The sequence below is a fragment of the Biomphalaria glabrata genome, chromosome 9, assembly GCF_947242115.1.
Source record: "Biomphalaria glabrata chromosome 9, xgBioGlab47.1, whole genome shotgun sequence".
Taxonomy (NCBI): domain Eukaryota; kingdom Metazoa; phylum Mollusca; class Gastropoda; family Planorbidae; genus Biomphalaria; species Biomphalaria glabrata.
The window spans coordinates 13,696,992-13,715,085 of record NC_074719.1 but is presented as its reverse complement, the minus strand read 5'-3'; the positions used below and the strand labels follow the sequence as shown (position 1 = coordinate 13,715,085).

Genomic DNA, 18,094 nt, shown 5'->3' with positions numbered 1-18,094 from the left:
ACACAGACCCAAACATGTAAAGATAATATTTTGTGTAAAATATGGTGGAGGACGTTGTGAATAACTTGGGAGCCTTGTGATTATCTTCAATGCTTTCTAAATAGAGAGTAGGCCAGAGATAAAAGAATATTTTCAAGTCGTGATGTTGCAAGTAAAACTTGAGGGAGTATGTCACACTTGTAACCAGTAAAATACTGATAGATGCTGACGTAAATAGATATACAAGATACTTTTGATCTCAATCATTCGTTTGGTCATTTAAACAAAATTCAAGTTATCAAACTATAAATTGGATATCTTTCATAATTAGCTTTTCAAGACGGATTACCAAAACATTGAGATCATGGAGAAATGTTACAGAACTATGTCCAAGAAATGTTACAGAACTAAGTCTGAGAAATGTTACAGAACTAAGTCTAAGAAATGTTACAGAACTAAGTCTAAGAAATGTTACAGAACTAAGTCTGAGAAATGTTACAGAGCTAAGTCTAATTAATGTTACAGAAGCAAGTCTGAGAAATGTTACAGAAGTCTGAGAAATGTTACAGAACTAAGTCTGAGAAATGTTACAGAACTAAGTCTGAGAAATGTTACAGAACTAAGTCTGAGAAATGTTACAGAACTAAGTCTAATTAATGTTACAGAAGCAAGTCTGAGAAATGTTACAGAAGTCTGAGAAATGTTACAGAACTAAGTCTGAGAAATGTTACAGAACTAAGTCTGAGAAATGTTACAGAACTAAGTCTGAGAAATGTTACAGAACTAAGTCTGAGAAATGTTACAGAACTAAGTCTGAGAAACGTTACAGAACTAAGTCTGGGAAATGTTACAGAACTGAGTCTGAGAAATGTTACAGAGCTAAGTCTAATTAATGTTACAGAAGCAAGTCTGAGAAATGTTACAGAAGTCTGAGAAATGTTACAGAACTAAGTCTGAGAAATGTTACAGAACTAAGTCTGAGAAATGTTACAGAACTAAGTCTAAGAAATGTTACAGAACTAAGTCTGAGAAATGTTACAGAACTAAATCTAATTAATGTTACAGAAGCAAGTCTGAGAAATGTTACAGAAGTCTGAGAAATGTTACAGAACTAAGTCTGAGAAATGTTACAGAACTAAGTCTGAGAAATGTTACAGAACTAAGTCTGAGAAACGTTACAGAACTAAGTCTGAGAAATGTTACAGAACTGAGTCTGAGAAATGTTACAGAAATAAGTCTTGTTTGTATTTGTATTGAGAAGGGAGAAAAAAAAAGCTTTTTTAAACGGCTAGAAAATATTTTAGAACGCTTTTAAGTTTTCATTTCGGTTCTCAACAAAGTTAAACGTGCGCTGGTTACTTTAAAAAAATCACTCACAGCGATCCTAACCTTTATACTTTGTATGCTATAGCAAGATATAGGTATATATGTATAGCTTTTGTGTTAAAGTCAGTTGAAAATGAAATAAAATACGTTATAAAATAAGTGAATAACATTTGCCATTATATCTATACGTCTTATTAAAACTGTTTAAAAAAAGCAGTACAGCGATACTCAATACAAATGTACAATTTGTTTCAATTGTTTAAGGTATTATTTCACTTGTGTTTTTACATATATAAATATGAAAGTTGAATCAGTGTATATTTGTTAACTAAAGTTACGCTCATTTTTGTTTTAAAAGAAGTTTGTTTCAAGTTTGAATCAAGTTCTTTTCATAAGGAATTTCTTATGTCTACAACGGTTTAGTGGCACTGGCTGTCTGAAGCTACAACCCAAAGACCAAGTGTTAACTCTACGTTGTTTTGCTACCTATTTCAGTTAACAATATCAACAATGGTCGAAAAACTCAAAATCATGCTTTCTCATATTTGCATCTTGAAAGCACATATCTTAAGCTCAATACTTGGATCGAGATTCTAGATCATTTCTCTTTGCTTTTTCTTTGCTAGATTCCCAATAAAGTATCAAGTGTATGTTTGTTGACATTATTAACACCTCTGAACAATGTGGACGTTGTCACGTGTCAGCAAGTGTTTAGTGTCTCTGGTAAATATTTCTAGTTCTGATGCGTGAAAGCCAGCATTTAAAAAATCACATCCCCTCTGCCAGATTGAATCCCTCTGTAAGACTAGACTTACACCCGGACATGTGGTTCATGTCAAACTTACAAACATGTGTCCAGCTGATGAACTTTGTTTCAGTGTGGACAGATTTCATGACATTACACACCGGATTGAGAAAACAGAGTTTGCTAACTTTGAATTAAGGAATTTTGTTTGGTTCACATTGAAAATGGTGGTATTTCAGTAGGTTAAAACATGGCACAAAGGGAAGCAAGTGTGCTCATTGATAGGACGTCCAAAGAAATTTTTAAAAAGGGAGAGAACACACATCTGTTAATTCTCATTTTACTAGTTAAGATACTTATCTGAGTTTTTCCCCCCTGAAAATGTGCAATGCTGAACGAAATTGCGAAGTATTTCATTAGTCGTTATTCTTTTGCCGGGGATTCCCCTAAAAAGAAATCTTCCTGTAACTGAACGTAGAGAAAAGAGATGTGGTCTACTGAAGTATTCAACCTGGGCTTAATTGTAGCTTGCTACGCCATTATGTATATTGATTTATAAAAAGGAAATTGCTGTACGTAGAATACCTTTTTATCTTCCCCTCCTTTGGATCTAATGCTAATAATGTGTGGATGAATTAAGTGATACTCTGTTCTTCTCTCTGTCTATGGTCAGTTACCTCCCTTATCAATGTATGGTCAGTTACCTCCCTTATCAATGTATGGTCAGTTATCCCCCTTAGTGTAACGTCTAAAACATAAAAGTTATCAAGAAATGAAGATAGATACAAATCAGTTTTATCAACTTCGTAGGTTTGTTAACCTTTGAAAATGAGAGGCCTACGTATCACTCTTTCATTTCCGCCAACACACAAACAAACAAAACACACACACACACGCGCGCACACACACACACACAAGATCTAATATAATCCAATTGGAAGTAGATAACTATTCATTGTGTCCCTTTACATAGCAACAAACTTTTATTCTGTGAAACTGTTTCGCGTCTCAGCGCCACTCGAGTTTCTATAAAACATCTTACATATGACTTAGTGCACTAGTTTAATGTCACGTGATATCGGCAGACGTGAGTAGAACGATGCGCCCACTGTTGAGACTTAGACTAGATTTTTATGCCAACTAAAGAAATCATATCGGAAGTAAGATTGATGAAAACTCAAGTCTACCCCCAGCATACGTCAACACTGGTGGATGTGTACCGATGTACCGGGCAGAGGAGGCGGATGTTTAATTAATTAGAACATGTTGAAACTCATTGAAATGTTGTGATTATAGAACGTACACTGTGATATAAAGAATACAGAAAAGTGTGAGAAATGTAAACAACTCCACTGCTTCTGATAATCAAGAGGAACACCCTATCTGCACGAGATCAAAGGGTGAAAACTGATGTTGCTAAAAGTTATTTTTTTCTGAAAGTTCTATGAGTGAAATAAAACATCGTTATCTAGAAATAATGTCTGCGAGATACATTGGAACAAATAATCTTCGTATCAGGGGAAGGAATTATTCAGCAATGTCTAAACACCTTTGAAAAGAAGATGGAAAGATTAAAAAACGAATTAATTAATTAATAATAATCAATATATATTTCCCTATAACTCTGGAATGAAGCCCATAACATTTTAAGTCACTGTCACACCAAGGCTAGTTACAACTATCCAATTTCGAAACCAGAATTAGTTTGTATTGAACTATCCTCTCTTGTAAGTATTCAGGCCTACAATCTTTTTCCGAAGTGGATGATATTTGAGAGAATTATCAGAGATTCTACAATTCTATATTCCAGATCTTTTGGACAGAAAAACTAAATACAGATAGTTTCCTTTACCAGTTGCCCAGGTAGTCTACATGTTGTCTGCAGGTTTCGAAAATGTTAAGAACAATGTCCTCAGTATTTCTCCTCTTCATATATAAGTCATTAACTTGTGACCTTGTTACCAATAGTTCCAAAAGAAGAGTGGAAGACAGATTTCACCTGTTTCATAATATCTATTGCAATGGGCTGCTTGCATATGAAATGCAAATGCATGTTAAATCTTTTCAAACAAGGCTTTCCCATTTCTACAAACAAGCTAAAGAAAACAAGTTTTGTCATTTTCCTTTGCTGAAAAGTGAAACTATTTCTAGAGAAATGGTTAAAAGTAAAACATTCATTTAGATTCCTTAATTGCGCAATTTATAAAAGCAAATTTTAAGGTGTCAAGAACCATTTTTCAATACCATCAGCTCATCATTTAGAGCAGAAGCTGATTCAGATCCAGAGGACATAACTCCAGGCAAAGAGAAGCTCCAGTCAGTACTTGCACGGGAGTCTCATGGGTGCCAGAAGCTGTATTTCCACACTTTAAAAAAAAAAACTTAACTGCTGCTCACACTATTTGGGCACACATACATCAGTTCTTCTTCTTCTTCGTTCTCATTTTACATGTTGGAAGGTTCAGATCAGTAATAAGATATGAACTGCGCTGTGGTTTCCAGATCTGGCAGCTCGCCAAATAGTTTTTGTTCCATAGAAGTGTTTTGGGTCCAGAGTCTTGTTCGGCTCTCTTAATCAGCATGCACATTTGAAGGACATGGTCAGCATAATCCGGTGATGCTCAACATTTAACGACATTTAACTTCCGGAACATATATTGTCTCATTCAGTGAATAAGCATTTTTTTTAAATTAATTCACTGGTCAAAGTTGACTGACTGTTATTTGACAGCAGTCACAATGGTAACAACTAGTAAGCTAGTTCCACAGTTCCGGAACATTATTCACGAGTGTAAAAAGTAAAATACTGCACAATATGTACAACTGTATATTTGCGGGGATATTGTTTACATAAAAAGACAATTTAAAAAAAAATCGTAAAGTTTATATGCGGCCCGCCATTCCCAATTTTTTAAAATGCGGCCATCGATACAAAAAGGTTGCCCACCCCTCCTCTAAGTCAAAGTCTACAACACTGAACTCGCAGAATACAATAGGAAGTAGAGGAAGATGTCAAGAAAAAAAAGCGGGCAGGGAGGTAAACCTGTATCTAGTGTCTGGGTGTTGGTAGTTGCTTCCCTTTACTGACATAAATCTATGGTGATATTGGATAAGACAGGACCATTTTTATAACAGTCTGGTGTGCAAGGGAAGGAACTGGGGAAAAAATAAGCAGAACTTTATTTGAGCGAGGGATGGTCCGACGATAGATCTAAATCTAGTCTAAGAGCTAGCCTGTGTTACTCTTTCATGTTGATAGTGCTCAAATCAGTTGTAAAATGTACTTCTAATCTACCTAATAAATATATATGTCATATAAGTTTTAAAATGTATGTATTCTTTTTAAATAAGCGAAAAAAAGGCTAAACTCGCCATCTTACAAAATACAGCAAAAAGTTACGTCTCACGCTTGTCATGAGGTAAACATGCATGCTAATTAATGACTTATATTCATTGGTTTTCCTGGCTATCACAATAAGTACATATATGCTCTCTCTCTCCTCGCTCTCTCTATCTCACACACACATTTAAATATACATACACCAAAATTAACAGCAAACTACAACCCCGAATCATGAGTACACTTTTGTAGGACACGTTGCCTATGTAAAATAAAACAAATATTATATCAGCCCATGTTGGCTATTGCCTAGTCATTATAATTTGACATCAAGTGTTAGCCTACTATATAGAGTTGTATCAGTGACTTTACAAGTACAGCCTGACTCACCTTTGTAACGGAGAAATCTTTGTTTTATCCATGATGATCCAAAGTTCTAATGTTGCTATCCGAATGTTGCTATCCGAATGTTGCTATCCTAGTGCTTGTTATCGTTGCAGTATATATTCTTGAAACTCATGCTTGATATCCGTGCTAAGTACATTTGTACATGATATCAGTGCCTAGTATCGTAGTTAATGATATCAGTGCCTAGCATCGTAATTAATGATATCAGTGCCTAGTATCGTAGTTAATGATATCAGTGCCTAGTATCGTAGTTAATGATATCAGTGCCTAGTATCGTAGTTAATGATATCAGTGCCTAGTATCGTAGTTCATGATATCAGTGCCTAGTATCGTAGTTCATGATATCAGTGCCTAGTATCGTAGTTCATGATATCAGTGCCTAGTATCGTAGTTCATGATATCAGTGCCTAGTATCGTAGTACATGATATCAGTGCTTTGTATCCTTGCGAATGATATAAATACTTAGTAGCCTATTGAAAGATATAAATGTCTATTATCTTAGAGATAGATATACGTGCTAATTAATATTCTAGAGCCAGTGGTCCTTGCGCAACAAATGCTAATGTCAGTTATCCTTGTGATAAATCGCCAGAGTTAATTTGAATAGACAACTTTTAAAGTAAGGAAAGAATGACACCTTCATGCAACAACATTCGTTTGCTGTGCTTTGATTCACTTACGCTAAATTAATGGCTCTGAATAATGACCAACTTCTAAGAATCTGGCAAGGAGTATTCTAGTGATTTGCCATTACTTAGTAGGCATATGATAATTTTAAACTACAAAAACATAAACAGTATTTTTAATGATTAAGCGACTGTGTTCTCGGAAACAAAAGAGTCCTACAGAGTGACACTGAACTAGAAAAACAAATCATGTTATAAAAGGGAAGTAACTTTTATTGTGACACGTGAGTAAATATAAGTACGTAGTAAGTTAAATCTCTTAAAATTTAGAGTTATATTTTAACTGTACACTCTAAATGGTGGGAGCTTTTTCTTAATGTAATTTAACCATCAACGAATCGATTTCCAATTGTAAGGCCTACATAGGATCAGAGGCGGCTCAATGCCTCGCGGTTAATGAGTTTTAAAAGGTTAGGAACACGACAAAACAAAATTACGTCATAAAATGAAATCAAGTTAATTCTTTTCTGCAACCAGGGAGATGGCAAAAACTTACGAACTTACGAACTTATGAAGAGTTGCCAAACGTGACCTCTAATTGACCTTTCAATGTATTTAGCAGCTACTCCTAATTACAACAACAAAAATAACTTGAAAGAAATTTTCCGAAATATTTAAATTGAGGTTCAATGTTCTCAATAAACAATACCTTAAGTACAGCCTCTGCTGAAAGGAGCTTTTCATAATGAAAACTAATGTTAAAATCTTTAAGAAATGCAATGGTTTTGACTTTCAAGTTAATGATTTGATAAAATCGATCTTTTTGCGCCACAAGAGGCTTCTCAAAATTGAACTCGACCACATAAAATGTTGGTCTTACCCCGCCACTGCAATTAATGGAGCCCCCTCCTTCTCCCAGGCCCACCCCCAATACTCCGCATGACGCTCGGTGCGAAAATAAAATTAAGTACTACACCTGTCAACATTGAGTCCAATGATGGTGTAAGTATTAGATCTAGTAAGGAACACAGCATGAGTTTAAGTTCTATAGGCCTGTGACTTGAACTTTGAACCTATGATAGGCCAACTCAGTAATCAACGATCAAACAGCTCCATTAAAAAAACAACTTTGCTAAACAAAACACTATTCATTAAGCTTTATTCTAATCTTTACTTTAGAAAGGCCTCACTAAGTATGGAATACATCCGATGTATCCATTATCCGATGTATCCACTATCCGATGTATCCACTATCCGATGTACCCACTATCCAATGTATCCACTATCCGATGTATCCACTATCCGATGTACCCACTATCCGATGTACCCACTATCCGATGTATCCACTATCCGATGTATCCACTATCCGATGTATCCACTATCCGATGTATCCACTATCCGATGTATCCACTATCCGATGTACCCACTATCCAATGTATCCACTATCCGATGTACCCACTATCCGATGTATCCACTATCCGATGTATCCACTATCCGCTGTATCCACTATCCGATGTATCCACTATCCGATGTATCCACTATCCGATGTACCCACTATCCGATGTATCCACTATCCGATGTATCCACTATCCGATGTTTCCAGTACAATCAGCTTTAGTGCAAACAGAATTCCAAATGAATGATTACGTTGTCTTAATTTCCTATCTCCAAATGTTTCCACTAAGTTGTTTTCATGTTAGAAATATTTGAGAACACACCTGCTGTGTAGTCAGCTGAGCAGCACACGTTTGTCCGATATATCCAGAGCACCATATTGTTCACAATAAACTACAGTTAGTCGGTAATGAAGGTCACACGCTTAGAGAAAAAAAAAAGCCCAAAATAGAATAGGACGACCTTATGCAAACATTCTTGTGATGTTGTTTTTTAAAATATTTTTTTCCCTAGTGTCAGATAATGTCCCGGCACAGAGCGGAATAAAATGTAGAACTAGATCTAATTGTTTAAATCTAATTATAACTGGACTAGTTCTGCTAAATCCACAGGTGAACCACGGAGATAGTTGAAAACAAAACGAGGTACTTAGTATTTCAAAGCTTATGTAGTAATTAAAGCTGGTTCACAGAATAAATGAACTGACCTATATAAACCCATTTCTCCCACCTTCCCCACGCCCCCACTTTTCAACTTTTGATATCATCGCTCCCCTTCCGTCCATCCTCCCTCCCATGTAGTGATATCACTGAACTAGACTTTGGAGGAGGTAGAGGTTAAAGGGTCAACGGACATGGCTATACTTTTGGTGGAGTTCCAATAGAATGTCTTACAAAGTGGTACTTAAATTACAGTTTGATTCTGTTAACCTAATATATGCAGATAAAAAAAGATGGATGAAGCGAAAGTAAGTGAGACTTAGCAACTGATCATCTGCTATTATATCATCAGAACAGATTCTCTGATTAATCTATCACAACAGCGCCCAATTCAGTGAGGAAGAATTCTGAAAGCTTAAGAAATACCATTAATGTTGTTCCACTTTCATTATTATCATTAATGTTATTCCACTTCCATGATTATCAATAATGTTATTCCACTTCCATGATTATCATTAATGTTATTCCACTTCCATGATTATCATTAATGTTATTCCACTTCCATGATTATCATTAATGTTGTTCCACTTCCATGATTATCATTAATGTTATTCCACTTCCATGATTATCATTAATGTTGTTCCACTTCCATTATTTCATCTATTGCGGATACAAAGTTAACTCATGACACCGTGAAGAGACATCAGTTGAAAAAGTTTCATTCATAGAAGGAAAATTATTTTTTTTATATTATAATTTAATAATCAATTATATATTTAAATATATATATATTTCAATTTATATAAATTTTTATGAGAAATTATTTTGAATATAAATCACTTCAAAGCGACGTGTCCGTAACCTGGCCCTGCAGTACAGAAGACAGGGGTTCAGTTTAAAGTTGTTGGGATGGTTCTGGTCGTTGCAACAGTTATCAAATTATTAGTGATCTCAGAAACAGTGACTTTAAGAAATACTACTATTGTAGTTGTTTTTACATGTAGAGACTTACAGAAAACAATTGTCAATTTAGGTGAATCGAGTAGCCTACTATTGATAGAACATTTGTTATGGTAGTTGAATTGATTACTTTTAGTGTAGAGTACTTCTGAGAAAACAATTGTTAGAATAGTTGAACTCACTACTATTTAGAAAACAGTTGTGCCCGGTTGAGAAAGGTCTCATCGAGAACCTCCAATTCTCGACATTGTTACTTTATTAATTGGCAAGTAATTCTACCAAACGTTTCTGTCCATAAAGTGAGAGTCACATGTAGACAGAATTGAATTTGAGCTTATAGGATTCTCTCTCTCTCTTGCATTAAAGGGAGGGTAGCGAGTCGAGTGGGTGGACGCAATAAGCTAGTCAAAAAAATGAGACATTGATGACTAAAAGTTATTTAGATAGTTGATGAATGAGTCACTCTGGCCACCTCGTAGAAACACATCCTGCTACAATCTTTATAGTTATTAATAATTAGCAGGAGTCAATTAATAAGTTGTCTTTTCTTGTGCTCCTTGAGTCCACTAGAAGACATTTTTTGGAGAGCCCCGAAGACGAATACAGAAATGACAGCCATGATACGGTCGAAGTGTTGCCAGGTGTGAATATGGAGTGGTGCGGAAATAAATTCGGAGAAAAATGTACTGATATGAAAGATACATTGAATATTTGTGCAATGCTTTAAAATGTAATAAAAGTAATTAAAAATACAAGTTAGCAATTGTATATTGATTTAATTGAACTAATTTTATGTCTTGACACGATCCCCATGCTTTATCCTTTTTGCAGTTTCTTACTTACAAAGCTACCCTCACTATACTCGAAATTATGAGAACCCTTGATGAAACAAGCATAATGGGAAGTCATTGATTCTCTTATCATGTGACACAATAAGTGAAATACGAAACGTTTTGAGGATATGACTTTTGGATCTAGATCTAGGTCGTTTCAAGACGTCCTGTGTCATAAAGCCCTGGCACATCTCAAGTTCTCGGTCCCTGTCTCAATGTCTCACTGTCTCAATGTCTCCCTGACTGTGTTGTCCCCATACTGTACTACAAGCGCATTAGAAACCTGATCGAGCAATGGAGAATTCTTCTTATAAAATCCCAGAGCCTCATTGGGCCACCGATAGCCATACAGATGCCCAGCCTGTGATCGTAGGTGTGTATAAAGGATTGGACTCTTTTGTCACATGAGAAAGGCAAAGGGTCCTGCCATGTAGCTAGGAATATGCCATCACTTGGGGGCCCGGAAGGCTTGACCTCTTCGGGGTCCCTGCATTTTGCGTAATATTTAACGTAAAAAAAAATTTCGAACACTCATTTGGGGCCCCCCTCAAGTGGGGGTCCGGTGGATTTTCTAATTCTCCCTCCACTAGCTACGCCAATGATCTCATGAGACTTAAAATACAGTATGCTATACTAAAGATATCAAAAGCGATTTCATATAATTCATTAACATTGTAAGGGAGTTTGGTTGAAAGGATCGTGTATACAAAAGAAAAGCCACGAGAACATTAGCTACGGCTAGGTATTTAAAACCCAGAGAGATTAAAGTAGAGATGGGAAACGAACCGAACCCGAACCGAACGAACCGAACTCGAACCTCACTTATGACCGAACCGAACCCGAACTTTGAAACTGCTTGGTACGAACCGAACCGAACGAACCCTCCTTTTCTTAACCGAACTAATTTTGCAATTTTTACATCCCTTTTTTATATTTTGGGTTTAAAAAAAAATTACTTCAATATTTTATTTAAATTCTGATTCCATTATACTTTGAAAACTTGGGAGGGGGTGGTGGTATTTTGAAAAAAAAAAAGCGGCTCTCTTTGATTCCCATGGGTTTTTCCGTACGTGCCGACTCTCCCCTAACCTTGAATGTTCGCGGGCTGTTTGCAATATTGGTTTTGAGTCGAATAGGCGCCCTCTAATTAAATCTAGATCTAGATTCAAGTTCCTAGTAGAGATGGGAAACGAACCGAACCCGAACCGAACGAACCGAACTCGAACCTCACTTATGACCGAACCGAACCGAACCCGAACTTTGAAACTGCTTGGTACGAACCGAACCGAACGAACCCTCCTTTTCTTAACCGAACTAATTTTGCAATTTTTACATCCCTTTTTTATATTTTGGGTTTAAAAAAAAATTACTTCAATATTTTATTTAAATTCTGATTCCATTATACTTTGAAAACTTGGGAGGGGGTGGTGGTATTTTGAAAAAAAAAAAGCGGCTCTCTTTGATTCCCATGGGTTTTTCCGTACGTGCCGACTCTCCCCTAACCTTGAATGTTCGCGGGCTGTTTGCAATATTGGTTTTGAGTCGAATAGGCGCCCTCTAATTAAATCTAGATCTAGATTCAAGTTCCTTGATTAAAGGTTATTCTGCTTGGTTTTTTTTTTTATAAATTTTAAATAGTAATTGATATCCTACAATGCGTCGCGTGTATGTGCTAAGTTGTGAGATATGTATGATTGCCTGAGTTGAAATCAGGACGGTACAAAAGCTCGGGTGCCATCTTGCCTTAACTGGTATGTTTCCCTGACAGAAAATGGCGTCGTAAATCAGACATTTGAATACAAAATGGCTGCAGATACGTATTGGCGACCTAGAGGAAATCTATTGCTGAAGACAGGTAAAGATGGCAGTGGGGTTTGTCTGCGTGAGATATGTGACAAATATGTAGGTCGCAGCTAGGTCTGTGTTGCTAAGTGAAATACTGCACTCCTCCTTTATCTTCCTACCCGAAGACACGCCCTCTTATTGTTATAATGAATGTATGCAGTCTACTTTGTTGTGCCTCAATGAATGTGTACCTGTCACAGAGCGGATATAATGGACTAAATGTAAACACGGGCAGGTGTGTAGGCACGTCAACAGCTATCATCTAAAATCTAAATTGTCTGGAACGCTCTGATTGTGTAGGAAGCTTTACCGAGTAATACTATCATCGGCGACATTCCTTAAAAAGACGGTTTTATAGTGTGTCCTCGCAAACATCCAAACAAATATTTATCCATAGCTTTGACAATGAATAAATAGAATAAAAAGGTTTGGTTAGGGTCGATAACATTCAGCACTAAATGCTTTTAAAGTAAAGGGATAAACGAAGTGGTTGTTACAAACGCAATTCAGAATTCTTGAAGATAATAATCTGCGGTTTATCAGGGAAGGGGAAACAACTCTAGGCTCTTAATAGCTTTCAACTTTTATTGTGCTCTACGGAGTAAACACTACTTTCAGATTATTGTGTTAATTCAAATGTAAATGTAGCGGTGTCCTTAAACACTAATCCAAATCTTGGATGACATGAAGAAAACTGAATATCTCATCTCAATCACTCTAAAACCAAGTTCAATGGCTCTAAGGTTTAAAAGTTTGGATGACTATTATTTAATATTATGGGTCTTTTAATGTTTTTTTTTTTATGTTTTGTTTTGTTACATTTATGAAACGATGTAGGCCTACAAGTCAGTAGGCTACGGCTTTATCTGTATAAGTTGTAGAAAACTCTATAGCGGGGTCTGTGTTGCCAGGTAAAACACTGCACATTTAATCTCGAGGACTAACCCTATTATTATTTACCAAATGAGTGTTCACTATATTATTATTTACCAAATGATTGTTCACTATCTCCAGCTTCATGTACAACCATGACAACCGACAGAAGAGGCTTCTGAGTAGAACTGAAGTAGTCTCTTTTAAAACTTTAGTAGACTTTTTTGTTTGTCTTATCAATAAATTGAAGTTTTTCTTCCCCCCCCCCCATGATATTTTCTTTCAAATGCTTTGTTATTTAATGGTTTTGAGTTTCGACACATAAGCACACGCATAGGTCTCGTGCCTCACTCGGTAACACAACAGTCCAATTAGGCCTGGCGTCTAATGAAATAAAAACTTTTAGATATTAAGTAAAACATTCAAGACTGTCTGTCACATTTTGACAGACAAACACGTACGCGAGGCTCGTGCAGAAACTTCCAAGAAAAAACTTGAAAAAAAAAGTTGATTTTAGAAAAAAACAATTCTATATGAAAGGAAAAGGTTGCAGGTTTAGAGGACAGTCAGTTAATTGTAATCTCAACCTTATTATTTAAGTTTTACACAGTGTATTAATTAAATCATTATACTTTAAGAAACTAATATTATTGACTGAACTGTATTTTGTATTCAAGTTCTTGTCTTCATAAAATTGCCATGAATTGCTTTTTTTGTTTAAATTCTGTCTTCGAAGTTTCTAACCCACATCACATTTGAGTCTTTTCGGATTAAGAAACAGTAAGTCACTCCTGAAACAGTAAGTCACTCCTGAAACAGTAAGTCACTCCTGAAACAGTAAGTCATTCCTGAAACAGTAAGTCATTCCTGAAACAGTAAGTCACTCCTGAAACAGTAAGTCATTCCTGAAATAGTAAATCATTCCTGAAACAGTAAGTCACTCCTGAAACAGTAAGTCACTCCTGAAACAGTAAGTCACTCCTGAAACAGTAAGTCCGCTAACTGCGTTCTCTCCGATTGGTGTGACAGGAAGTAATGTTTATAGTTAGTTATATCGACAACAATTTATTTCCGTGTTGTATCGCCATCTAAACGATCGAGTTAGTTTATTTTCCATGATTGGTGTCAGATAAAATATATATTGTTGTAACTCCGCTCCCGCGCCACATTGATGGTGCGCATGAGAGCGCCATTCAACACAAGCAGTAGAAGACAGGAAGAAGGACTGTTGTGGATCCGGCTAAAGTTATGGGAGTCTGAACAGTCTGGGGCTAAGTTCTGTGATACAAGTAGTTCAGAAGACCTGGAGCGACACTGGGAAGTGTGTCGGTGGTCTGTCTTGCTGTTCTGACATTAATTAGGACTCTTAGAACTTAAGACATTACTTCCTGTAACTTTATAGCGGAAGTCCAAGTCTAACTATTTGTTGATGCTTATAATAAATACATCTTTTAGTATTACCTCCTGACGTTCGTTGAGTGCCTGCCTTAGAGTTACAACAATATTAAAGCTGCACAGACTCAAGAACTTTTTGAAAATCAAAATTTGAGACAGTGTCAACATCATCGAAAGGGAAACTACTCCATTCAAAAGAAACAGCGATTTAGATTCATTGCAACAAACAGTAACTTAAAATTTCGACTATGTGAAGCTTACATAAATCTATGCAGATTTTCATCTATGGCGAAAGAAAAAAAAATAGCTAGCTTTTTGGTGTATCCGGTTTACAGAATAAAGAATTGATAAGATGTTTTAATGTAATAATATTGAGCACTATATTTGTGGAATGAGGGTCTTATCTTATCTTATCTTATATAATACAGACGTTACTTCAAAAAAGAAGATGATTACGTCCTACGCGTCATGCATTTAGTCATGCACATTAACCAATGACCTAAACTCTGCTACGTCACTGGTTTTCCTGGCTAGCTCAGGCAACCCATTCCATGCTCTAATAGCACTAGGGAAGAAGGAGTGTTTGTACAAATTTGTCCTGGCATATGGGATGAGGAGAGTGCCTTTATCTTTGTGTCTTTCAGAGTATTTTATTACATTTTGTTTTTGTATTTGAAGAGTATGGTTCAGTGTTTTATGTATGATTGCTACTTTACTTTTGAGTCTTCTGTCCTGAAGGCTTTCTAAATTTAGTGATTTTACTAAAGGCGTTACTCTAGGCAAATGTGAATATTCGTTTGTTATGAATCTCACTGCTCTATTTTGTGTCTGTTCCAGTTTCTTAATGTTTTCTTGAGTTGAGGGGTCCCAAACGGAGGATGCATATTCTATTATTGGCCTAACCAAGGTTAAATAACATTTTAGTTTTATGTTCTTATTTGATTTATAGAAATTTCTTTTAATAAATCCTAATGCTTTGTTTGATTTTTTGTAGTTTCATCAATATGTGGATTCCATGACAGTTTTTCATTTATTATAACACCTAGGTATTTTGCGTTTTTAGTCTGTGTTACTGGTTTGCCATGAATAAGATAAGTGGAATTAATTTGTTTTAGTTTTTTTGTTACTCTTAACAACTGACATTTTTCTGGGTGGAAAGACATGCTCCAATTTGATTCCCATTTCTGTAATTCATCTAATTCTCTTTGTAAAATATCTGTGTCTTGTGTTGTTTTTATTGTTCTATATATTATGCAATCGTCTGCAAATAATCTGACTTTTGTTCCTGAGGTAATGCAATTTGGTAAATCATTTATGTAAATTAAAAATAGTAGTGGACCCAAGACTGTTCCTTGAGGTACACCTGAGTTTACTGTTATCGGTGTTGATTTAGAGCCATTTATTATTACAGTTTGTTCTCTCCCTATCAGAAAATCTTTAATCCACTGATGCAGTGAACCATTAATGCCGAAATATTTTAATTTTTTAAGCAAACTATGGTGGTGAACTTTGTCAAAAGCCTTAGAAAAATCTAGTAAGATAGCATCTATTTGTTCACTATTATCTAAACCTTTTGAAAAATCATCAATTAGTCCTATTAGTTGTGTTTCACATGATCTATATTTCCTAAAGCCATGTTGGTATGGTGTGAGGACATTATGTTTGTCTAAGTGGTTTATGATGTTGCTACATATTATGTGTTCTAGGATTTTACATGTGATGCTGGTAAGTGATACTGGTCTGTAGTTTCCTGGGTCAGATTTTTCTCCTTTTTTAAATAGGGGGGTGACATTAGCTTCTTTCCAGTCCTTTGGTACTCTGCCCTGGTTAAGTGAAGCCTGAAAGAGTATTTTGAACACTGGGGCTAGCTCATTGCTTAGTTCTTTGAGTAATCTAGCTGGAATACCATCAGGTCCAGAAGCTTTATTTGGTTTGGTGTTGGCTAATAGTTTTTGAATTCCATTTTCTTGTACTACTATATCTTCTATGTTGTTTACTTGGTTCAAATTAAGTAATATGTCTTTGTCTCCTGGGGCTGAGAATGCTGATGCAAAGTATTTGTTTAGGATGTTTGCTTTAGTTTCATTATCATTATGTATTATGTTATGTTCGTCTTTTAATGGCGCTATGCCTGTTGTTTCCATCTTCTTAGACTTAATGTATGACCATAGGTTTTTGTTGTTATCTTTAGATATTACATTGTTTATGTATTCACTCTGCAGCTGTCTGCTTACTTTTTGGGTTAAATGTTTAATTTTTATATACTTTTTGTAAACTCTTTCTGCATTAGTTTCTTTAAATTTTCTATATAGGTTTTCCTTCTGTTTACAAAGCTTCTTTAGTCTATTATTAAACCAGCATTTATTCATTTTATTCGCGATGTATATAGTTGGTATATGATTTTCTATAATGCTTTTAAGATGGTTTTTAATGAAATTCCAGAGGTCATCGACTGGTTGGTTAATGTCTTTTTCTAATAAGAATGTTTGTTGAAAGTTTAATGCAGCTTGGTGTAGTTGTGTTAGGTTACATTTATTTGGTTGGGAAGACAACATAAAGGAATGGACCTGTCATTGAATGGAATTCTATCCAAGGCAAGAGACAGGAATGCAGAAGGATGATCGACGGTTGATGTGTGACGGTGTTGGGGTTCAACAAACTAAAGGATAGATGAAGGTGAAGGAAGCAGCCTTGACATTGTTCAGTTCATTGTGAATATCTCCCGTACACCTAGTGGATTTACTGAAATGTGCTTGGGATTGTTTTATTGCCACAATTTTATTTAAACTATTTTATTATTATTCATGTCAATATGCATTTAATCTGCCAGTAACATTGATTTTGTTTCTGTTAAAATAAACTAAAGGAATAACATTGTTACTGTTGTCTCCCCTAATCTTTGGATGAAGAAAAAAAAAACTTAAAATAGTTGGAATTCCATGCCAACGTAGGCCTATTCTTTTGTTTTAAGTATTTATATCCCCTTTCCAAAATAATCACGAACAGTCCTACCTACTCATTTAGATGTAAGTGCTAATCATTGGTGAAACTGAGTCCTACTTGGTCTATCAAGTCTAGCATTTGTCAACACACAAATTGTATCTGAACCTTGAGCATTCCTTGAACAACTGTGTTATGATTAGTCATAGCGTTAATTTGAGGACTAGACATTTGAAGTGTCATTGAATTCTGTGACATTACTCAGAAGTATAGACACAATGATCTAATCCAAAGCCTTGTATGCCGCTTCACTGACCGAACTAAGTGTTTCTCTTACTAATTTGACAGTAGCCTATTGAAAATGTTACAGACTGCGGTTGCTACTCGCTAACTCGGCGGTAACCTCTCGACAAGCTATAGTAATGGCTTGGTTAATTTTTTTATCTACATAACTTGTATTTAAACAAAACCAAAATAACACTGGAAGTGTGGAAGTGGGGAGGGGGCAGGTCACGAGGTTAGGATTGAAAAAAATACTTTCAACTTTGATGTCTCCAAACAACTTGATTTGTCTAAAAATTTACGACGGATAAATAACTTAAGTTTGCAGTAAAAAATAATCCAATCATTACTGAGAGTGTTTCAAACGTTGCCTAGTTAGTCTAGTACATGTTGTTTTCGCCACGTTTAGGCCAAAGTCATCACGTGAATCAGCAAGGTTAACAATCTGGGTGTCTTAAAAAAAACAAGGTTTATATTAAGCGTATTT

General features: G+C 35.7%; 1 protein-coding gene and 1 long non-coding RNA gene across 3 annotated transcripts in view; one reads left to right on the top strand and one right to left on the bottom strand.

The window, feature by feature from the left end:
- LOC106074645 (SH2 domain-containing protein 3C-like) overlaps window positions 1-18,094 on the bottom strand; it is a 76,653-nt gene that overhangs the window by 55,216 nt on the left and 3,343 nt on the right. Inside the window, exon 1 of one of the 2 annotated variants that reach the window (XM_013235452.2) lies at window positions 5,781-5,940. The exons of the other annotated variant lie outside the window; for it this stretch is intronic. Coding sequence (XP_013090906.2) covers window positions 5,781-5,812 — 32 coding nt within the window. The 5' untranslated portion in view covers window positions 5,813-5,940. Of the gene's footprint in view, window positions 1-5,780; window positions 5,941-18,094 lie in introns of those variants that run through there. 2 annotated transcript variants of the gene reach the window in all.
- Window positions 6,360-18,094, top strand: part of LOC129928277 (uncharacterized) — a 22,156-nt gene continuing 10,421 nt past the window's right edge. Inside the window, exon 1 of the long non-coding RNA XR_008779861.1 lies at window positions 6,360-6,709. This is a non-coding gene — a long non-coding RNA (uncharacterized LOC129928277). The remainder of the gene's footprint in view (window positions 6,710-18,094) is intronic.